This window comes from Vigna unguiculata, chromosome 9, assembly GCF_004118075.2.
Source record: "Vigna unguiculata cultivar IT97K-499-35 chromosome 9, ASM411807v1, whole genome shotgun sequence".
Classification (NCBI taxonomy): Eukaryota; Viridiplantae; Streptophyta; class Magnoliopsida; order Fabales; family Fabaceae; genus Vigna; species Vigna unguiculata.
Window position 1 is genome coordinate 36,332,390 of NC_040287.1, and position 24,910 is coordinate 36,357,299.

Consider the following 24,910-nt stretch of genomic DNA (forward strand, 5'->3'; position numbering starts at 1 on the left):
AAATTCATGTGCAAAACATTGCACCTGGGTTACCATTTATTAAGTCACGGGTTGGCACATAGGGAATGAATTCATATGTTGTTAATTAAATTACAAAAATTTTATTCCTTGACTCACCAACATATACTCCCCACTGATAATGAAGAGAGTGAAGATTGAAATAAGTTTTATACATCCTTTCACACATGTTCAAAATGTATACCACAGGTTAGCACTTATGTAGTCATGGGTAACCAAAAATACTGCACAGTGGTCTCACACATCCTTTCACACTTTCTGCTTTTTCCCTTCCAATTTGCATTTTCACCTTTTATTTTTTCTCTTTTTGCTTGCTTCCAAAGAAAATCAACGTGAAAATTCAAAAAAATTAAAAATAAAATAGAAAATGACAATAAAATGTCAACTTGTGAGTGAAGTTCTCAATAAATGGATGTTAATATATCATTTACCTTAAACTTAATACCTACTATAAATTCTAACCATAAATTTTACATTATTTATTTTTGTGTAAAAATAAATATTTTATCAATAAAATTCTTATAAACAAATCAAAATATAAATATATAAATAAAAAATAATTCGTATTTCAAACAAATTTTTTAATTTAAAATATTTAATAAACATTAAAATATAAATAATACAACACCACATTAAACATTATATATTAAATAATTTATTTAATTATTTTTATTTTATTAATAAGAAAAATAAAAATTAATTATATTTATTTTAAAAAAACTTTTTCTTTCCATATTTAAAAAAAAAAAAAACCAGTACAGAATTCGGGTCCCTGAGAACCAAATTCAGACTGGTATAACAAAAAAAAAATTGTAAAATTAGATTTAGAATTCGGTTGCCCGGAAACCGAATTCTAAACGTAAAATAAAACCGTGCTATGCCTGTAAATATTGTATCCAGTATGCTATCCAGGAAATATTTTAGAAAAAGCGTGCTACAAGGGAAAAAAAATCAACATTTTAGCCCACATTTTAAATGCAAGGCGGGCCGGTTAACATGCATTGTGCATAAACCAATTTAAACAAGTTGGACAAGCCCATATTTTCTCTCTAATTTTCAATATACGAACAACATAAAAAAAAACTATTAGAGAATCTTGATTAAAAGAAAAAACACTACTCTTTCTGCTGAGTGTACATCACATCACATATGAAGATGGAATAATTAACTAGAATATTTTATTTGTAGGTTTTATTATGATTTAGGCCTTTTTCTTAAGTATCTGTCGGAGATCTTTTATTCTGGATAGCTTTCAATTATAATATGGGTTTAGAATTCAATTATAATATAAGAAAAAGGAAGTTTGGAAATAGAAGAGTGTTACCATATTACAAATGGGTCCGATTTTTATACTTTGGTTTAGTTTAATTGTTTTATGCTTTGATTAGTTTAAATGTTTTATGCTTTGATTAGTTTATTTTTTTCCCTCAAATGAAATTTAGAAGCAGTTCGGTTCGGAATAAGAAAAAGAAGTATGTTCATTTGGAAACAATTAAGTTCGACCCAGTTTTTTGCTTTTTTTAATGGTAAAATATTTTGGTTACCGATTATATTTACGTACACATATAAATGATTGATAATTAATATGTTAAAGGATTTTTCAGTATTTTTAAACTTAATTTAATACATTAATTATTTTATTGTTGATTTAAAATTATTAAAATGGGTTAATTTTAGGAAAATTATGCTATATATATTAAAGACCTAGAAAATAGATAAAGAGTATGAGTAAATTTTTATAAATGAAACTCGATTAATTTACTTTTAAAAAGGTAAAAGAAATTCATCAATGATATTTTAGTGATACTTTAATTTATAAAAGTTATTTTCTCACTACAAATTGTTCTATAATATTTTTCTATTCTCTTTCCCAGTATTAACATGTGAGAGTTAGAACGGTTAAGAGCCAAGTGTTATTTTTTCATTTATATAAAATAAAACATTAACATAGTCAACACTTTACGTAATTAATTTAAAAGAAAATAGAAAAACTAAAAATCCAACATATAAAGGTCTAAATAGTAAATATACGGCGCAGACAAAATTAAGTTCATCCAACTACAATTTTACTTTTATTATATTATTATTATTATTATTTCAATTATATTATTATATATTAATAATATAAAATAATAATAGTAATAATAATAACATTATTAATATATATATTGTATATATATATGTTAATTATGATTATTATTATATAATGTTATTAATTTGAATAATATTAATAATATTATTAATATTGTAATAATAATTTAATATTATTATTAATATATAATAGTTTAATTAAAATAATAATAATAATAATAATAATGGAAAAGTCACGTGAATCTATTTTTGTCTATACTTTATGTTTACTGTTTCCGTTTCATATGTTCAACTTTTTCTTTTAAATTATTCGTGTAAAACGTGGAACAGATCAAAATTAAATAACATGTACTACCATTTGTCTTGAAATTTTTTTCATGCAGTTAAAAATATATAGGGACTAAAATAAATTTTTTAAAATACAAGAACAAACGAAATATAAGTTTGGACAAATAACTATTTTTCAATTGTAAGTTAAACTTAAAAAAAAACATATTTTTCCTTTATTTTTTCTATGAAAATTTCAAATTTTAATTTTCCTAAGGACTGAACAGTAATTAAAACTGTTGTTTGCGTATTCACAACCACGTTTAGGTTGCAAGTTTTCGGGTTTGGGGTTGTTTGAGACGGCATCGTTTTAGGGAAGTGAAGTTGAAGTGACAGAGGAGACTGTAGAGGCGCAGTGAGAGTTCAGTGAAGAGGATGAAGGCGTTGGGATGGTGGCTGATAGCGGTGGGCACGCTTCGATTGGCTTCGGTGTGGTTCGGTTTCTTCGACATTTGGGCTCTTCGACTCGCCGTCTTCTCCAAAACCACAAGTAACTAACTCTTCTCTTTCCTCATCTTACTCCAACACACAAAGTTGCTTTCGCATTTCGTTACACAGATTTAGGCCATTGATTCATTCACTCACATCAATCAGTTGTAGTTGTAAGTAGATATTCACTCGTTTCAATGGTAGATACTGTCGGTTGAGTGTGTAGTGAGTTCTGCTACTTCATTTGCGTACTCTCGCTGTTTCAGCGTCTGCAACGGTGCTTGTGTCATTAGATTTAATGAGTTTTCTGAGGTAGACAAGATAATCGAAGCGTTAGATCCGATGTATGGCAATGAGATCTTCTAGATCCCAATGCTCCGGATATTGTTATTCATCTTTTTTGGCTTTCACAAGGAAATGTCGTTGTTCGCCCTTTTGCGTTTCACAAGCTGTCATCATGTTTCTAGAATAGGCTCTACATTGGTTGCATCTTCATTTCTGGAATTCCTTTTTTCCATGCTAACTATGTGTATGCATCACGCAACCTCTTCAGTTTTTTCTTTTTTGAAAAATATGAACTCCTTTTTGGCAATGCAGGAGGCGTTATTGATTTTTATATTACTAGTTTACTTGAAGTAATTGCCTGGGTTAACTGCTGTGCATTATGTATTTGATTTCTACTCTCAAAAAATTTGTTTAGTTTTCCAAGAAGGTAGCTGACAACTAGTTGGGGGCTGTGCAAGGTACACAAAAGAGTTTAAATTGAGGGAGAGGTTCTTAATGAGAAGAGAGGAAGATGAAACACTCTGTTCTGAATTATAATTTTGATATTTAGTTTTAGCTGGTCACATTTAGTTCTTACAATTTTGTGACTATATTTTCATCTAATAATTAACTGGCTTGTACCAAAGGTATGATATATCATTAAAAATGGCTTATATTACTCTGTCTACTTTTTATTGGTTTAGATATTGTATGTGCACTGTTGTCTTACTAATATATAAAATATGTTACATCCTTAGTTTGATTAATTGTAAAATTTTGGGACGATAGACTTAGTTTGAATAATTGTAAGACTATGAGAAGTAAATATGAATAATTTAAATTAGTAGACTCTGATTGCACAAAAAATATAAGGGGAAAATAAATTGGCCCTTATCCATCATCGTAAAGCATGGTTTTAGAATTTTGGAGTGGATGAAGGAAGCAATTGACCCATGAAATGCCATTATCATCTTGTCCACTGCATCTCATTTTCTTGCACAACCTTTTTGAGCCCTGGTTTTAACCGGCCAGAGTCAGCTTTTGAACCTTGGCAACGTGGTTTTGAAATTCGTTCACATGATCTTCCCAAGGCTACACATATCCTTTCCTGAATAAAAAAGTTGTCTCAATTATAGCATATGAATCTTTCGAATTTAAAGAGTGTGTTTGGATGGCCATTTAGGATCCACGTTCTCTTACCACATTTAGGATACTCGTGATGTAGAGTGTGTTTGGTATCGCGTTTGGAATCTTAAATTCACATTATAAATGTAAAAAATGTAAACTACTCAAAGTAGCATTTGCTTATAGATCAAATTGGACTTGATCCCACATTAAACCAAACATCCACTAAGTATATATTGCTTCAAGTTGGATACATACCCAGCACAAAAAAAAGCTGATAAAAAATGCTGAGTCCTTTTATCTACATTAACCCTCTCCCATGGAACATGTTTATGACATGATCACCCAATTAGTAAAAATAACTAAGCCTGCATTTTTAAGTTTAGTTGAGTTCTTACCGTAAGTAATGTCCTCGACTGTATGAATAGACTTTGTTTTCACCTTTTTGAAATTATACGATAAAGTTTTGTTACACATCTGATATGAGAATAGATTTTACAACTTCTGACAACATTCATTACAGCTTTTTATATATATATATATATATATATATATTATAATTTTAAACATAATCATGTGAATTTCAAAATTATCAGAATTGACCAATTTATTCGTTATTGTAGTGACTGAAATTCATGGGCGCACATTTGGAACTTGGACATTGTTGACCTGCACCCTTTGCTATATTTGCGCATTCAACCTTGAAAATAAGCCTCTCTACCTGGCTACTTTCTTGTCATTCATCTATGCATTGGGACATTTCTTGACAGAATACCTAATTTATCACACAATGGAGATTAAGAATCTAACTACTGTTGGCATATTTGCAGGTATGATACTTTTTTCTCGTGCCCTATCAAATTGAGACGGGTTAAATTATTTGTCTTTATTGTGTTTTATCTGTCAATTATATTTCTACAATCACGCTTCCCGTGTTTAATTATAGGTGTCGATTTTCAGGCTTTCTTTTTACATCTTTATATTTAATATGCTTGACTATTTCAGTTGTCTTTTCGTTGTGAACATTATTTGCTACTCTCTTTCTGCTCTCCCCTAAGTCAAAATACTTAAAGTAAGGAAAAGAATCTTGTACGCCATTATATGTCCTCTAGCCTTTCGGTCCATTATTATTCTGAAACGACCTTGGCTTGACTTATTATTCCTCCTGTGTTGGCATTATTTACTTTAGTGATGAAATACATTATAACATCTTAGTTTATTAACAGGAACATCGATAATATGGATGCTATTGCAGTGGAATTCTCACTCGAAAGTCCACTTGAAACACTCTTAACAAGCAAAAAGAGATGGGGACAAAAGTGTAATATTACAATTGGTGGTGTTGGACGGTTTAAAATAGAAGAAGAGACACAGCTTTAGATATCTCTTTTTTTAGAATTTATTTATCGACATTTCGTGTTGATACAAACAAGTTAGGGCACCTATTGCGGTTTACAATGTCATGGATGCTGCGCTTACTGTATTAACCTATTCTTAAAATGCAAATCATTATTGTTTTTGCACTAGTTGATTTTAAGAGATGCGAACCCCGGTGTTTAGAATTTTGAAGATGAATTATACTTTTCTATGTAATCTGTTTAATGACCTTATATTGCTGAAGGGATTGCCTCTGTAATTAGAAGCATGACAAATTTGCAAACATAACTGTTCCTGCAGAAGAACAAACAAGAAGTCAGGCACAAGAGTCACCTTATCATGTAGTCCGCTATCTCCTCAGTTGGCCTCTTCCCATTCGATAGATGTCGGCTTGAACCCAAGAGGGGTTACCTTTAAATGATGGGGTCCACGTGTATTTATAGAACATTAATGATGTTTGACTATCGTATGGGCTGGGTTTTGTCTTGGGCTCCAGCTTGGGCTCCAGCTTGGGCCATGAGTAGGCCTGGTCCTAAAACAGGTCTTAGAGGTCTATTGAAGATAGGGTATTGATGTTGGTTAACTTTCTAGGCAGGTAGTCGGTTTCGACCGGCTACCTGCCTAGATGGCTTGTGCTGGTGGTGTCCGGGTACTAGATGGTAGGTGGTTTTGACGTGTATACTGTTTACTTGGTTGAGTTTAGCTAGGTACGGTACATTTTGCATTATGATAATCTTATCATAGAAATACAAGAACGCATAAGGTGAAGGCTCCAAGTACAACGACTCGTACAGAATGCGGAAGGCCTGTAAGTAAGCCCAACTATTAGGGTGTAGTTGAGTAGGCGCCACATTCAAAGCCCGCAGCACGCCCATAGTAAAGTCGTCGAAAGGTAGTCGTATATGAAGCTGAGAAAAATGGCACATGTACATATAAAAGAACTTCTCGGTAGCCACCTCTTGCCCGTGGCATACCCGGTCGATGGCACTCACTCTTTCCAATGAAACAATATCTCCACTGACCCCTCTAGATATGACGGGTGTACAGTTTAGCCAAGAATTCAGCAGACGAGACCACCTAAACAATGATGACTGGTCACGAACATCGGATGCAACCCACGCATAACTGCCCTTAGCCGGCCAGTTACTTTCCTCCAGCTCTTCAGGAGGATCTTCTCGGACCTCCCTCACCACCTCCATTGGCATCTCGCTTGTGCCAACTCCAGCACTCATACCCTCTCCACGAAGCTGGTCATCTCTACTCCTATCCGACTCAGTACTCTGACTACTACTAGACGCAGATAACGATGAGCTATCGCTACTAGACATACCTGTTTTCGTTTTTACGGAAAGATGTCGGCGGAATTTGGGAACTAGTCGGACAATATGATGCGCACAGGATCTCTGATTTCGAAACTCGCAAATGAACCAAGTGAACCCTCAGCTGCTTTCAAACCCATATTTATAGTCCACGATCCCAAACGACTAAAACTCTTCCCGCCAAAATTTTAACGATGTGACCACCTGACGCCTTTTCACCTACCTTCTGACACTTCCAAGCCTTAACACTGTTCACCACACTTAAAGGCTGGGGGACTGGTGTATCACACCTAGCCGGTTTTGCTAGTTCACCAACACATATCATCCTTGACCGACAACCCATATCGGACAAGGCTGGGGGACTGGTGTACCGTACCTAGCTAAACTCAACCAAGTAAACAGTATACACGTCAAAACCACCTATCATCTAGTACCCGGACACCACCAGCACAAGCCATCTAGGCAGGTAGCCGGTCGAAACCGACTACCTGCCTAGAAAGTTAACCAACATCAATACCCTATCTTCAATAGACCTCTAAGACCTGTTTTAGGACCAGGCCTACTCATGGCCCAAGCTGGAGCCCAAGCTGGAGCCCAAGACAAAACCCAGCCCATACGATAGTCAAACGTCATTAATGTTCTATAAATACACGTGGACCCCATCATTTAAAGGTACGCATTCATTAATTACTGATTTGACTCCCTGAGAGCTTTGACTTACTTGAGCTTCGGAGATTCTTCTGCAGTTAACCCCTCTTGGGTTCAAGCCGACATCTATCGAATGGGAAGAGGCCAACTGAGGAGATAGCGGACTACATGGTAAGATGACTCTTGTGCCTGACTTCTTGTTTGTTCTTCTGCAGGAACAATAACTTAGAGACTTCATATTTAGATACAAGGAAGTACAAAGTAATTTACCTTGACTCATGGTTCAAAGCTCATACGCAAAGGATCTGAGACAATTATATATATATATATATATATATATATATATATATATATATATATATATATATATATATATATATATTAAAAAGAATAATTCTCAATTGTCTATGAGATGGGATGATTTTGCCAAATTGCATAGATTTATTTCATTCTGTCTAGTCTGTCTTTAAGCCCTACAACGAGCATATCACATGAAATAAAGTTGGGTTAATTGTCTTTAGGAGTTACCGTAAGTAGTAAGTTAGTGTCAGAATTATTGGGCGAAACAAACTCACGTTTCATCCACAGCCCACACAATCAACTTGTGTCTAATTCTTTAAAGCAATGAATGTCACATGATGCTACAAATAGACATGATTCAAAGAAGGAAAAGGATGAAAGATGCAAAATTAAAAATATTTTTCAGTATTTTTAATTATTAGAATATATTTATTTCATTATAATTATAATGTTTTACACTATGGATAATTTTGCTATACAAAAATTTTGTTGATAAAATTGACAAAGTTAGTAAATAGAATAATTTTTTATATTTTTATAGAAGTTAAAAAAATAAATTAACAAATTTTAGAGTCTATTTCACGAAAAATAATTGTTTATCAAAGTTTGTCAATTTTTTTTTATCAAAATATCATTTCTATTTTGTTATGTATAATAACTAGCTGATAATATAAAAGATGTCCTACTGCAATATGTCAGTTACCTGATCTCAGTCTCTTATTATTATTGACAAGAAATAAAAATTATAGTTAGTAGATTGATTAATCACATGTCTCTTCAATAATTGTAAGAGAAATACTAACAATCTATTGTTTTGAAATTTGTTGCTTTAATACACTTCAATAATCCCAATTCCATTAATTATGAACTATGCTGTTCAGATATAATATCTATATGATATATTAACAGTTATTTTAAAAATAATGAACATAATACGTATTATATATATATATATATTGAAAAATATAATTTTTTAAATATTATAAATATAAAATTATTATCATGTAAATTTAAATTTAAATTATATTAAACATTATTAAAATAAAAAGTTATACATATTATCATAATAAAGTATTATTACTTTATATATTAAATATTTCATCCACAACAAGTATCCATAAATCTGTAATATCAGCATGTATTCGTTCATTTCATCTTCGGGACGAAGTAATGTCACACCTACGTTACACTCTTACTTTTGAAAAGGAAATTTTACTCATTATTTCTGAATTTATCTAGGGGACAAAAGTAACAAGCTCTGCCATATCCATATATAAATCCAATACCAAGGGGAAGGGAGTGTGAGCCCACGCTTTTGTACCCTTAGCCATTTTTATTCTTATGTATCACGAGGACATTCAATCTTGAAGGAAATAAACCATCTGATACTACAGATAGAAACATTGAGTCCAGTCTGACTTACAAAAATTGTTGGCAATAGATAAATGAGTGATGAGCTATATATTAGTTCTTTTTAATTATCCAAAGAGACACACTTTTTATATATCACAAGTTTGATTATAAGTTACAAAAATCAACCCTTATTACTTTTACTAAGTGACTGCCTTGAAGAAAAAAATGGAAAAAAATGGACAAGTAAGTGGGAATAATAAAAAAAATAAGTGAAGAACTACCAATTAGTTTTCGTACAAAATTTTAAACTTTATTAAAATATTTTTTTTTATCCAACAGGATGCACTTCTTATGGATAAAAGTTTGATTATAAGTTACAAAAATTAACCCTTATTACTTTCACTAGGTGGCTGCTTTGAAGAAAAAATAGACAAATAAGTGGAGAACTACGTATTAGTTTCCGTACAAAGTGTTAAAATATAGTGATCACTTCTTATTTATTATCTAAAGCGATGCACTTCTTATGTACCACAAATTTGATTATAAGTTACAAAAATCAACCCTTATAACTTTCACTAAGTAGCTGTCTTAATGAAAAAAATGGACAAAACATACAAAGCCTTTATTAGTAACTCTCAATCTGTTGAGCGAAAGTTTGAACATATTCGTTTTCTAAGGAATTCCTTTGTGGAGCTGTGTTGTTTAGATATGCAAAAGTCATCAAACAAAGCAATGACATGTATATTGCATCTGGGTAAGATATTGCAGAAAGGGTGGCAAACCAAGAAGAAAGTAAGCTTCAAACAATTTTAATATTGATGGCCTCCTTTTATTAATGTTATGTTTAATGAAACATTCAATTGACGAATTAACTTTCCACGCAAGTATTATATTACCATGGTGAGGTAAATTTTCTGATATTTTGCCTTATATTTTGTATACGGAGGTGGTTAAAACAATTTGCAGTTGGCAGTACATCAATTGCATTGATATGTGGGTTACATTAATATCAGCTAGCATACATGACTATGATCTTCAGCCATTGCTTTATATGATTGTACAGATTATAAATGGAGTTGCCCTCCTGTTTCCCGGGCCTAGATATTTACCACTGAGACTCAGATGTATCCAATGGCTTAATAATCTTTCTGGTTCTAGTGGGGTTTTCATCCCTATTACATCATTGGTGCTGGATATTTTAGAATACAAAATTGCCAAGGATAGTTGGAAACCCGGCAAAGTATTGCAACCTATGTCTACTGTAAAGGTCAGAGATGAATTTAATAGCCTCCTCGCCCCCAACTTAATAATTTTTCTAGTTTAAAAAATTATACTTATCCAATATCACACGGCCTCTGAATTCTTAGCACATATTTGGACCATCTACTTCATTGTAGTTTACAGTTTAAATTTAATGCAGCTTCCAAAGCATTGGTTAAAATCACGTGGCTTTCAAGAAGAGTGTGTATTATCGGCGATTGAACTCCTTTCAGAGCACTTTGCTCAATGGAGTTATCATATATCTTTTCCTGAGCTAGCGACAGCTCCACTTATACACCTAAAGAAGGTCTTTGAGAAAATTTCTACTGAGAGTTTCAGACGTGTTATCAAGCATTTCATTGACCAGGTGAGAAAAACAATAATGTTTTCCTGTCTGTCTATTTAGAGTATATTACATGCCATCTTGAACTTTGAGATTTAATTGAATGTATGTAAGGCTAGTTGAATCTTTAAATCACTATCACATAGCAAACTGGCTATCATAGCTGTAAGTTCTGTTAAGAGTGTAGATAAACTTGTGTTGTATGTCATTTCTTGGCAGCCTTCCCTTGCTTGATGTTTAAGCATTTTTGCCCTTCCCTTTGTCCTTTTTAAAAAAAACAAAATTTAAATATAGCCGTCTCATCCATCTCTTTTTGCGTTTTCTGTTTGTGTTGGGTAAATTCAGGTGGAGATAAATATTGACTTTGTGCAGAAGAAAAGAGAAGAGGTGCCTTTTTCACCAAAGGATCATCAGTCCGTTGAATCATTTCTTCAGGTTATCTGTCCCTTAAATTCATCTTTGAGTCAGTCATATTTGTGTGACTAAACTAATCAAACATCTGATTTGGCAGGTTGAAAAACGAAATGGTAACACTCCATTTACACAATACTACAAAAACATCATGAGCAAGGCTGCTTCTAGGAATTCAATTTCAGATAGAAAGGTATATTACTCAATCACTTGTCTCTTCCAAGTTTCTTTTTTGTATGGCCTTCCTAATGCTATTGAGTCCTTACACTCTTGGGATACCTCATCCTTTATTGCTGTATGAGGGATATGTCACTCTTGGTAATTGACATGGTTGAAATTGTTGGAAAAATTAATCTAAATTTTCAAATATTAATGCAAGTGCTATCCAAGAGGTAGTGAATGTATTTTGACTTTGGGATATATCAACTGTAGTAATGAAAGGGCTGGTGGAGAAGGGACAGTGTAAATGCTTGTGAGAATCTGGACACCCTATTTTGGGAAATGACAAAAAATGTGAATCTGAGCCGGAAAATGAGGTATGTTAGAGGAAAGATTGTTGGATGGTGGCTAAATAGGTGTAGTTGGATTGAAAGAGTTATCTTTCTCTTTTTAGAAAGAATCGACATACGATTAGGAAGAGGAACAATGAAGGGATCAATAGATTAATCTTTGTTTGAATAACTTTAAACTCTAAACCCAAAGTTTTTATATTTATAACATTATGTATTTTCTTTTTTCAAAATTATGTACTTTTTATATATTTACATTGTAATTGTTAATACTTTATCAAATCATCAATAAAATTAATTTTGGTTAATTTTTGTGTACTTTACAAATTTACAAATTTTATTTATTTATTATTATAAAGATAATTTCATTAATTGATAAATTATAATTGCAGGTGGGTAATTACAAATAAAGGAGGCTTTAAACCTCCACAAAATAATAGACACCAATAGAAGAGGTTAAAATTAGGGATGTCAAAAAAATCCGTATACGCGGATATTCGCGGATAAAACCCGCAACGAGTAGGAAATGGATATTAAAAATGGATACCCGCTATCCGCGGGTATGTGTATTTTTGATACTCGCATGTTAACGGGGTGGGTACGGGTATCATAGTATCCGTACCCTACCCGCCCCGTTGACATCCCTAGTTAAAACCCTCCACAACATAACCTCTGCAATATAACTTGGATACCAGGGGTCACTCAAAACATCCACAAATAGCTTGTGACAACTTTAACTATGGAGGTTTAAAAAACCCCCGCAAATTAATTTGCAGAGGGTGAAAACCTCCATAGATCGAAAAAAAAAACCTCCACTAAATAATGATTTTTTTGTAGTGTATGTACCATAAATTTGATTATAAGTTAAAAAAATCAACCCTTAGAACTTTCACTAGGTGGTTGCCTTGAAAAAAAAAAAGGCAAATAAGTGGGACATAATAAACAAATAAGTGGAGAGCTACGTATTAGTTTTCATATGTTAAAATATAGTTATCATTTCTTATTTATTATCCAAAGGGATGCACTTCTTATGTACCACAAATTGGATTATAACTAACAAAAATCAACCCTTATAACTTTCACTAGGTCGCTGCCATGAAGAATAAAATAGCCAAATAAGTAGGGACTTAATAAACAAATATGTGGAGAGCTACGTATTAGTTTTCGTACAAAGTTTTAAACTTTATTAAACAATTTTTTTATTATCCAAAGGGATGCACTTCTTATGTACCACAAGTTTGATTATAAGTTACAAAAATCAATCCTTATTACTTTTACTAGGTGGCTGCCTTGAAGAAAAAATAAGGCAAATAAGTGGGACATAATAAAAAAATAAGTGGAGAGCTATGTATTAGTTTTCGTACAAAGTTTTAAACTTTATTAAAATATTTTTTTTATTATCCAAAGGGATGCAGTTCTTATGGATCAAAATTTTGATTATAAGTTACAAAAATTAATCTTTATTACTTTCACTAGGTGGCTGCCTTGAGGAAAAACATAGGCAAATAAGTGGAGAGCTATGTATTAGTTTCCCTACAAAGTGTTAAAATATAGTGATCACTTCTTATTTATTATCCAAAGGATGCACTTCTTATGGATCAAAAGTTTGATTATAAGTTACAAAAATCAACCTTTATTACTTTCACTAGGTGGCTGCTTTGAAGAAAAAAATAGACAAATAAGTGCGGCATAATAAACAAATAAGTGGAGAGTTACGTATTAGTTTTCGTACAAAGTTTTAAAATTTATTAAACAATTTTTTTTTCTTATCCAATAGAATGCACTTCTTATGTACCACAAGTGTGGTTATAAGTTACAAAAATCAACCCTTATTACTTTCACAAGGTGGCTGCTTTGAAGAAAAAAATAGACAAATAAGTGCGGCATAATAAACAAATAAGTGGAGAGCTATGTATTAGTTTCCCTACAAAGTGTTAAAATATAGTGATCACTTCTTATTTATTATCCAAAGGGATGCACTTCTTATATACCACAACTTGGATTATAAGTAATAAAAATCAACCCTTATAACTTTCATTAGGTGGCTGCCTTGAAGAAAAAAATAGGCAAATAAGTGGGACATAATAAGTGGAGAGCTAGGTATTAGTTTTCGTACAAAGTTTTAAAATTTATTAAACAATTTGTTTTGTTATCCAAAGGCATGCACTTCTTATGTACCACAAGTTTGGTTATAAGTTACAAAAATCAACCCTTATTACTTTTACTAGGTGGCTGCCTTGAAGAAAAAAATGGGAAAAAAAGTGGGGCATAATAAAAAAATAAGTGAAGAGCGACTTATTAGTTTTCGTACAAAGTTTTAAACCTAAAATATTTTTTTTGTAATCCAAAGAGATGCACTTCTTATGGATCAAAAGTTTGGTTATAAGTTACAAAAATCAACCCTTATTACTTTCACAAGGTGACTGACTGCCTTGAACAAAAAAATAGGCAAATAAGTGGAGAGCTACGTTTTAGTTTTCGTACAAAGTGTTAAAATATGGTGATCACTTCTTATTTATTATCCAAAGGGATGCACTTCGTGTGAATCACAAATTTGTTTATATGTTACAAAAATCAACCCTTATAACTTTCACTAGGTGGCTGACTTGAAGAAAAAGATAGGCAAATAAGTGGGGCATAATAAAAAAATAAGTGGAGAGCTACGTATTAGTTTTTGTACAAAGTTTTAAACTTTATTAAACAATTCTTTTTAATTATCCAAAGGGATTCACTTCTTATGTATCATCATAAGTTACAAAAATCACCCCTTATTACTTTTTCTAGGTGGCTGCCTTGAAGAGAAAAATATGCATATAAGTGGGGCATAATAAAAAAATAAGTGGAGAGCTACGCATTAGTATTCGGACAAAGTTTTAAGCTTTAGTAAAATATTATTTTTTATTATCCAAAGGGATGCAGTTCTTATGGATCAAAAGTTTGATTATAAATTACAAAAATCAACCTTTATTACTGCCACTAGGTGGCTGCCTTGAGGAAAAAAATAGGCAAATAAGTTGAGAGCTACGTATTAGTTTGCCTATGAAGTGTTAAAATATAGTGATCACTTCTTATTGATTATCCAAAGGGATGCACTTCTTATGTACCACAAATTTAATTATAAGTAACAAAAATCAACCCTTATAACTTTCACTAGGTGGCTGCTTTGAAGAAAAAAATAGGCAAATAAGTGCGGCATAATAAACAAATAAGTGGAGAGTTACGTATTAGTTTTGGTACAAAGTTTTAAAATTTATTAAATAATATTTTTTTGTTATCCAATGGGATGCACTTCTTATGTACCACAAGTGTGGTTATAAGTTAGAAAAATCAACCCTTCCTACTTTTACTAGGTGGCTGCCTTCAAGAAAAAAATGGACAAATAAGTTGGGCATAATAAAAAAATAAGCGGATAGCTACTTATTAGTTTTCGTACAAAGTCTTAAACTTTATTAAAATATTTTTTTTATTATCCAAATGGATGCACTTCTTATGGATCAAAAGTTTTATTATAAGTTACAAAAATCAACCTTTATTATTTTCACTAGGTGACTGCCTTGAAGAAAAAAATAGGCAAATAAGTAGAGAGCTATGTATTAGTTTCCGTACAAAGTAATAAAATATAGTGATCACTTCTTATTTATTATCCAAAGGATGCACTTCTTATGTACCACAAATTGGATTATAAGTAATAAAAATCAACTCTTATAACTTTCATTAGGTGGCTGCCTTGAAGAAAAAAATAGGCAAATAAGTGGGGCATAATAAACAAATAAGTGGAGAGCTACGTATTAGTTTTCGTACAAAGTTTTAAAATTTATTAAATTTTTTTTTTAATTATCCAAAGGGATTCACTTCTTATGTATCACAAGTTTGATCATAAGCTACAAAAATCATCCCTTATTACTTTTTCTAGGTGGCTGCCTTGAAGAAAGAAATGGGTAAATAAGTGGGGCATAATAAAAAAATAAGTGGAGAGCTACACATTAGTATTCAAAAAAAGTTTTAAACCTTATTAAAATATTTTTTTTATTATCCAAAGGGATGCACTTCTTATGGATCAAAAGTTTGATTATACTTTAGAAAAATCAAGCCTTATTACTTTTACTAGGTGGCTGCCTTGAAGAAAAAAATAGGCAAATAAGTGGAGAGCTATGTATTAGTTTCTGTACAAAGTGTTAAAATATGGTGATCATTTCTTATTTATTATCCAAAGGGATGCACTTCTTGTGTATCACAAATTTGATTATAAGTTACAAAAATCAACCTTTATAACTTTCACTAGGTGGCTGCCTTGAAGAAAAAAATGGGCAAATAAGTGGGGCATAATAAAAAAATATGTGGAGAGCTACGTATTAGTTTTCGTACAAAGTTTTAAACTTTATTAAACAATTTTTTTTTCATTATCTAAAGGGATTCACTTCTTATGTATCCCAAATTTGATTATAAGTTACAAAAATCATCCCTTATTACTTTTTCTAGATGGCTGCCTTCAAGAAAAAAATGGGTAAATAAGTGGAGCATCATAACAAAATAAGTGGAGAGCGACTTATTAGTTTTCGTTCAAAGTTTTAAACCTTACTAAAATATTTTTTTTATTATCCAAAGGGATGCACTTCTTATGGATCAAAAGTTTGATTATACTTTAGAAAAATCAACCCTTATTACTCTCACTAGGTGGCTGCCTTGAAAAATAAAATAGGCAAATAAGTGGAGAGCTATGTATTAGAGTTTCTGTACAAAGTGTTAAAATATGGTGATCACTTATTATTTATTATCCAAAGGGATGCACTTCTTGTGTACCAAAAATTTGATTATAAGTTACAAAAATCAACCTTTATAACTTTCACTAGGTGGCTGCCTTGAATAACAAAATGGGCAAATAAGTGGGGCATAATAAAAAAAATAAGTGGAGAGCTACGTATTAGTTTTTGTACAAACTTTTAAACTTTATTAAACAATTTTTTTTAATTATCCAAAGTGATGCACTTCTTATGTACCACAAGTTTGATTATAAGTTACAAAAATAAACCCTTCTTACTTTTACTAGGTGGCTGCCTTGAAGAAAAAATAGGCAAACAAGTGGGGCATAATAAAAAAATAAGTGGAGAGCTACGCATTAGTATTCAGACAAATTTTTAAGCTTTAGTAAAATATTTTTTTTACTATTCATAGGGATGCACTAGTGATGGATCAAAAGTTTGATTATAAGTTACAAAAATCAACCTTTATTACTTTCACTAGGTGGCCTTGAAGAAAAAAATAGGCAAATAAGTTAAGAGCTACGTATTAGTTTCCGTACAAATTGTTAAAATATAGTGATCAGTTCTTATTTCTTATCCAAAGGGATGCACTTCTTGTGTACCACAAATTTATTTATAAGTTACAAAAATCAACCTTTATAACATTCACTAGGTGGCTGCCTTGTAGAGATGGCAAATAAACCCGTGTCCGTGGGTATCACCCGAACCCGTCCCCGTTTTGACGGGGAATCCCCGCTTTGACTGGGTATGGTTTGGGTATGGGTAATACCCGAAATTTTCAACTGGGGATGGGGATGGGGATGGGGATATATATATACCCGCCCAAATACCCGTCCCCGCTTAAATTACTAAACTATTTATAATTTATTAAATAATCTAAAAAATATATATAAATAAATAATATATTTACACATAAAATATAATATAATATAATATAATATAATATAGTATATATACATATAAATAAAATATACTTTTATATATATATATATATATATATATATATATATATTTACACATATACATGTAATATAATATAATATAATATAATATAATATAATATATATACATAATAATATAATATAATATATATAATATATACGTATAAAATAAATTAATCATTTAACTAGTGAGATCTTTTATAAACAAATTTATAACATTACAAATTTATAAAAATTTAAAAGAAATATATATATATATATATATATATATATATATATATATATATATATATATAAATAAAAGCATAAAATATCTACGCATATACATATAATATATATACATAATAATATAATATATATTATTATATTTATATTATTATATAATATAATATAATATATACTTAAAATAAATATATATCTATAAATATATATATATATATATATATATATATATATATATATATATATATATATATATATATAAACATAAGATATCCACACATATAATATATATACATAGTAATAATAATATAATATATAATATAATATAATTATATAAATAATTATATATATATAAACATAAGATATCCACACATATAATATATATATACATAGTAATATAATATATAATATAATATAATATAATATAATATATATATATATATATATATATATATATATATATATATATATATATATATATATATATATATATATATATATATATATATATATATAAAACATATTTCTCATTCTCTTTGTTTTTTGTTATACACTTTGTTTACTCTCTCAATTGTCTGGTTTGTTTTTCAAGATTTAATTTTGAAGGTAATTTTTCTTCTTCTTATTACATAATTTTTACTCTCTGTACATGGTTATGTTCAAATAGGTGTTCCTCAATTTCATTTTATGAAATAATTTTTAGGTTACACATTTGATTATCTTTATTTATTTATTTATTTTCATGAAAATGTTTGACTCTTATTTTGTAGCTCTTCTTTTTGTTACTTTGGTTATACACTTTTTTACTCTCTTTTAATTGTTTGGCTTGTTCTTTAAGGTTTAAGCAGATCTTCAAGGTACTTTTCCTTTTATCATAATCTTAATTATACATTTTTTTTTCCGTTATGTTATGTTCAAATGGATATTCTCAAATTTGGGTCACACATTTAATTATCTTTACTCCTTTATGATAATTTTATTTATTATTTATTTTTTGTTTCATGATAATGTTTAATTCTCAATTTTAAGTGCTCAATTGCATAAATCCTTAATTTAATTCAAGATCAAAAGATGAAGAATCTATGTTTAAATTTGAATTATTATTAATTTAATTTTGTTATTTGTGCTATTTCGTTTAAGTGGTATAATATAAATTTTTAATAGTATAAAAATATTTGAAATATTTTTAAACTTGATTATTGGTTTTCCTTTTATATTTTGTTAAAAAAGAAATTAACCTTTTTACTTTGTTTGATTTTTTTTTGTTACGTATGTTAGTTTCTAGAGAAAATGAGCACAGGAGATCAAGATTTGCAGGTACCAAGTCCACCACAGTGTTCACAACAACCAACTCCCTTTCAAAGTTCCAATAATGACAGTCAATCTCCATTGAATCCATCTACTCAAATTTATTAATATTTTTTGTTAGTATTTTTTGTGAATTCTCATATAATATTCTACATTTGGTGTTTGTAGGTGTTAAAAAATTAAAAGGAAAAGATGTTCTCATGAGTGAAAATGAATCTGATGAAGAAGGTACATTATATTCTAGTAATTAAAATTTTCAATTTCAATTATTATATCATATCTAATTTTTCATTTTTTTTTCTATGTGTAGGTGGATCGAATGCAAATGAAACCACTGATCATTTGTAAAATTAATAAATATTTTGGTTATTATAAAATTTTAGTAATGTGTAATTTTTTAGCTTTTATATAATTATTTGAATTTTATTTAGTTGTTATTTGATACTTTAATTTGAGATTTATACTATTATAATATTTTTCTTAATATTTGACATCATGAAAATCAAAAAGAATATGTTATTTTAATATTGAATATTTTGATAGTATCATGATTCCGTTGGTGTGATTTTTAAATTTTTTTTATAAACAATATTTAATTGATATATGGAACAATAAAAAAATGGGTATGGGTATGGGTATAAGAAAATACCCGTTACCCGATGTGGATGGGGATGGGTCAAAAGTTGTATACCCGTTGGGTTTGGGGATGGGGATGGGGATGAATTTTTATTATGGGGATGGGGATGGGATCATGATACCCGTACCCGCTCCGCCCCGTTGCCATCCCTACTGCCTTGAAGAAAAAAATAGGCAAATAAGTGGGGCATAATAAAAAAATAAGTGGAGAGCTACGTATTAGTTTTCGTACAAAGTTTTAAACTTTATTAAACAATTTTTTTAATTATCCAAAGTGATGCACTTCTTATGTACCACAAGTTTGATTATAAGTTGCAAAAATCATCCCTTATTACTTTTTCTAGGTGGCTGCCTTGAAGAAAAAAACTGGGTAAATGAGTGGGGCATCATAAAATATAAGTGGAGAGCGACTTATTAGTTTTTGTACAAAGTTTTAAACTTTATTAAAATATTTTTTTTATCCAAAGGGATGCACTTCTTATGGATTAAAAGTTTGGTTATAAGTTACAAAAATCAACCCTTATTACTTTCACAAGGTGGCTGCCTTGAACAAAAAAATAGGCAAATAAGTGGAGAGCTACGTTTTAGTTTCCGTACAAAGTGTTAAAATATGGTGATCACTACTTATTTATTATCCAAAGGGATGCACATCTTGTGTACCACAAATTTATTTATAAGTTACAAAAAATCAACCTTTATAACTTTCACTAGGTGGCTGCCTTGAAGAAAAAAATAGGCAAATAAGTGTGGCCTAATAAAAAAATAAGTGGAGCGCTACGTATTAGTTTTCGTACAAAGTTTTAAACTTTACTAAAATATTTTTTTTATTATCCAAAGGGATGCACTTCTTATGGATCAAAAGTTTTATTATACGTTAGAAAAATCAACCTTTATTACTTTCACTAGGTGGAATAAGTGGAGAGCTATGTATTAGTTTCTGTACAAAGTATTAAAATATGGTGATCACTTCTTAATTATTTTCCAAAGGGATGCACTTCTTGTGTATCACAAATTTGATTATAAGTTACAAAAATCAACCTTTATAACTTTCACTAGGTGTCTTTCCTGGGGTTACCCCGGATGACACACCTCAATGTACCGTTAGACATCAGACTTATGGCCTATCTATCTAAACTAAAGGGCGCCAATGAGTAGTGGAGTACTTACTGTCGGCACGACCGGCCCCGGCTGAGAAAGTGAAGCCGTCTGGCAATACGTAATACTCCCCAAAGCGTTCCTTGAACAGGGTTTCAAGTCGAATATTCATTTATGAATGCAAAGCATAAAAGGCAAAAGTGAGATCGAGACCCGGATCGGGGAGATTCAATGCGGGTGGGCGCCCCCCTCTAAAAAGGGAATAGAGAACAACAACAGCTATGGGATAGATAAGAAACGAAAAAGAAAAAAAATCGATCTTTTTATCCATTTTACTTACATTCAAAAAAATCTTCCCTCCATACAGACTGAACCCCGTCAAGCCTGTAGGACTAGTGTTTTGACTATATAGAGATGTGGTTGGTTGTTGACCAAAAAAGACATGGGAAAAGGAAAGCACTCACTGAGTTACTTACGAATCAGAAAGATTGAGGCTGACTACGGCCTCAGATGATTAGGCGGGGACAGGATTCGAACCTGCAATCTTCAGGTCATGAGCCTGATGAGTTGACCAATTACTCTACCCCGCTTCTTCCCTCTTGAAACTGAAAACATATAGATTAGCAAATGAGACTGCCCACACTGAACACCAACCCAATCTCGAAGAGAATCAGTACACGAAATGGGGATGTCCATAGAATCCAGTTAAAGGCCAACGCTTAGCCGGATCGTGACTCTCAATCACAGCATCCACAAAGCCAGTGGAATACTAAAAACTGCGTAAGTCAACCTCGTCTTTCCAAAACAATGCTAGACCCCCCTTCTTGCCACAAGGGTCAACACATAAACCATTCTTAAACTTCGTTATTCTTCTGACGTCATCTACCTTTCGGGACCGGATCCGAGTCTCCATAAGGAAAACAACGTCGGGATCTTCAAGTCTCACCAGATCGATGAGAGATTGAACTGTCCGAGGGTTCCCAAGCCCCCGGCAGTTTCAACTTCATGTTTTCATGGCGCTCGACGGGACTGGGAACCAGTCGCCGCCGTTTCAGTAGTGTTTGGAGTATCCAGATCCATTGCCTCAGATCTACTTTTCTTTGGACCATCTACAGGTTGAACCCGAGAGGAGCGCTCAGTTTGTTCCCATTTCTGACTTGTGCACCAGCCACTCCTAGCGCTAAGCATAGAAAGCTCTCACGCGCGAAATAGGCGGCTTATAAAGCCCAATTCTTATATTACACCTCCATAATTGAAAAGTTTATATTTGTTTGACAAACTGTTGTCTCTTAAGACCATCAAATGGCACAATATTTTGGAAAATCTTATTAGTATTCTAGATACTAATAATAGCTACCGACGGTCTGACCAAGGAACTCTGTATAGGAGCATACCTCGTAGCCAGGTAATTCAGTTAAACCGACGATCTGGCCCTCTGTTTACTGCTTTCTATCTAAAACAAGCAGCTACTTGCTGTAAGCAAGCGTATGCAGGGGTCAGTCAGTCGCACAGTTTATTACCTGTGGCCAGTGTCTCTGACGACCCTAAGATTATACCTTCCTTCCATCGCAAAATGATTATGAAGAAGGATCAGAAGGCCGACTTATGGGTTCATATATATCTGTCTTTAGTCTTTGTCGGGCTATTCGCCTGGCGAAACGGATTGACAGATCGATATTGAAATCGATAGTCACCCCTTCCACCGGTCTGCCAAGACAGTCTCAATTAAAAAATGAGATTGTCGCTTTATCTAAAGACCTGATCCTGAGGTACTGTCCTAGTTTTCTCTCAACTCCCTTGTGTCAGGGGGTACGTTGGGAGCCAACTTGGAAAGCGAGACCTTAGTGGAGGCCGTAAAGGTGAAAAGACGCGTGGAGGAATATTCTACCCTACCATCTGCGTCATGAAATCGTTTGGTTTGTACATCAATAGCCATTGTGACTATGATGCAGGGTTTCCTCTATGGTCCCCCTTTATCCGATACCCTTATGACCAAAAGAATTAAGAGATATCTCCATGGTCTACAGAGACCGCTGAGAGTACCATCCACTCTCTTTCGGGTCTAGACACTTCGGTGAGTCTATTGACTCAGGCTCCCCTGGTAGACTATCGCAATCTACCGAGGCTGGCGCTGGTAAGAGACAGATATTCGCCATAGGTCACTTTGTGAATAAAAGGGTATTGAAGCCTCTTCATGATTTCCTCATGGACACGCTTCGGTCTATCCCAATGGATGGAACTTTTCATCAGCTCCGACCGTTCGTTGGATAGATGAAAAGGTTTCAGTAAGGTTTATTCTTTTGACTTGAAGTTTGCCACCGATAGGTGGCCCCTCAGTCTGAAGACTAACCACCTTATTAGAACTTTCTTTGGTGGTAAGTCTTTTGGAGATTGTTTAGATGCAATCTTCAGCAGATCTATGAAGTACCCTTTCTTCGCTCAGTTCGAGGTGTCGTATTCTTTAGAGTAGGACAACCTCTTGGCTTTCTGTCTTCTTGGCCTCTCTTCACTTTAACACATCACTTAGTGATGTTTTATTGTGCAGATAAGGTGTACCCAGGACAGCGCTTTACTAGGTATGCCATTCTTGGAGACGATGTTTGTATCGCCGACGAGAATGTGGCCTCTCTTTATCGCCAGACAGTAAATGATCTAGGTCTCGCAATAAGAAAGGGGGTGAGATAGGCGACAGGTAGCTTGCTTCCAAGCCGGCCCGGCCGCGAGGAAGAGATCTTTGCCGGTGCTGACTTGGATCTCGGGTGACGGAATAAGGCGCCCAGAAGCGACGAGCAGTCGCGGTCGAAGCTTGGCTCTAGGCGATAGGCTAGCAGTAAGCTTGGCTACAGCGAAGCGCTTACCAAGCGCGAAGGATTCGTTCCTCTCCCAGCAAGAGGATGCGCGCCTTCACTTAAAAGAGCTAACGCGCTTGACTTTACCAAGGCTTTCTCAGGGGCTCGTTAGCGGGTCGAGCTCAAACCTTAGCCACTTGAGCCGTATGCGGGGGAACCCGCACGTGCGGTTCTTAGGGGGGAGAGCTAGTAGGAACCATCCTATCCCAATAGCGAATATTTGGAGCTCAATATGAAATCCTATTTTCTTGCAAGACCCGTTCGGATAAGGGAAAACTCCAGAGATTGCTTCGAAGTAAGATCCTTGCGTTGACCCTTTCCTGAACCAGAACCGGGGAGGAGGGGTTGAGAGGAAAGAAAAGGGGATCCCAATTTCCCATCAATCAATAAAGTGAGGGCTTTCCGGACCTTCCCCACCCCTCTTTCCATTCTTCCTTCCCCTCTCACCCCCCCTTTTTCAAGAAAGAAGCCCCGCTCCCTAAGAAGGGGCCCCTCTCTGATAAGGAAGGAAACGAAAGAATCTCCATTTTATGACAAATCCGGTCCGATGGCTGTTCTCCACTAACCACAAGGATATAGGGACTCTCTATTTCATCTTCAGTGCCATTGCTGGAGTGATGGGCACATGCTTCTCCGTATTGATTCGTATGGAATTAGCACGACCCGGCGATCAAATTCTTGGTGGGAATCATCAACTTTATAATGTTTTAATAACGGCTCACGCTTTTTTAATGATCTTTTTTATGGTTATGCCGGCGATGATAGGTGGATCTGGTAATTGGTCTGTTCCGATTCTGATAGGTGCACCTGACATGGCATTTCCACGATTAAATAATATTTCATTCTGGTTGTTGCCGCCAAGTCTCTTGCTCCTATTAAGCTCAGCCTTAGTAGAAGTGGGTAGCGGCACTGGGTGGACGGTCTATCCGCCCTTAAGTGGTATTACCAGCCATTCTGGAGGAGCAGTTGATTCAGCAATTTCTAGTCTTCATCTATCTGGTGTTTCATCCATTTTAGGTTCTATCAATTTTATAACAACTATCTCCAACATGCGTGGACCTGGAATGACTATGCATAGATCACCCCTATTTGTGTGGTCCGTTCCAGTAACAGCATTCCCACTTTTATTATCACTTCCGGTACTGGCAGGGGCAATAACAATGTTATTAACCGATCGAAACTTTAATACAACCTTTTCTGATCCCGCAGGAGGGGGAGACCCCATCTTATACCAGCATCTCTTTCGGTTCTTCGGTCATCCAGAGGTGTATATTCCCATTCTGCCTGGATCCGGTATCATAAGTCATATCGTTTCGACTTTTTCG

At 33.0% G+C, this 24,910-nt stretch overlaps 2 protein-coding genes across 2 annotated transcripts; both read left to right on the top strand.

The window, feature by feature from the left end:
- The first annotated feature begins 2,691 nt into the window (after positions 1 to 2,691).
- Positions 2,692 to 5,847, top strand: LOC114162714 (ergosterol biosynthetic protein 28). The gene is made up of 3 exons (XM_028046674.1): positions 2,692 to 2,926; positions 4,878 to 5,084; positions 5,481 to 5,847. Exons 1-3 carry the CDS (start codon positions 2,812 to 2,814, stop codon positions 5,546 to 5,548), a joined length of 390 nt encoding a protein of 129 aa, XP_027902475.1. The 5' UTR covers positions 2,692 to 2,811; the 3' UTR covers positions 5,549 to 5,847.
- Positions 5,848 to 9,851: 4,004 nt separating this feature from the next.
- LOC114163701 lies at positions 9,852 to 23,821 on the top strand. The gene is made up of 11 exons (XM_028047996.1): positions 9,852 to 10,043; positions 10,198 to 10,518; positions 10,672 to 10,878; positions 11,200 to 11,289; positions 11,366 to 11,560; positions 11,707 to 11,801; positions 22,543 to 22,652; positions 22,764 to 22,870; positions 23,048 to 23,111; positions 23,282 to 23,379; positions 23,429 to 23,821. The coding sequence occupies exons 1-11, from the start codon at positions 9,852 to 9,854 to the stop codon at positions 23,819 to 23,821; spliced, it is 1,872 nt and encodes a 623-aa protein (XP_027903797.1).
- Positions 23,822 to 24,910: the final 1,089 nt, after the last annotated feature.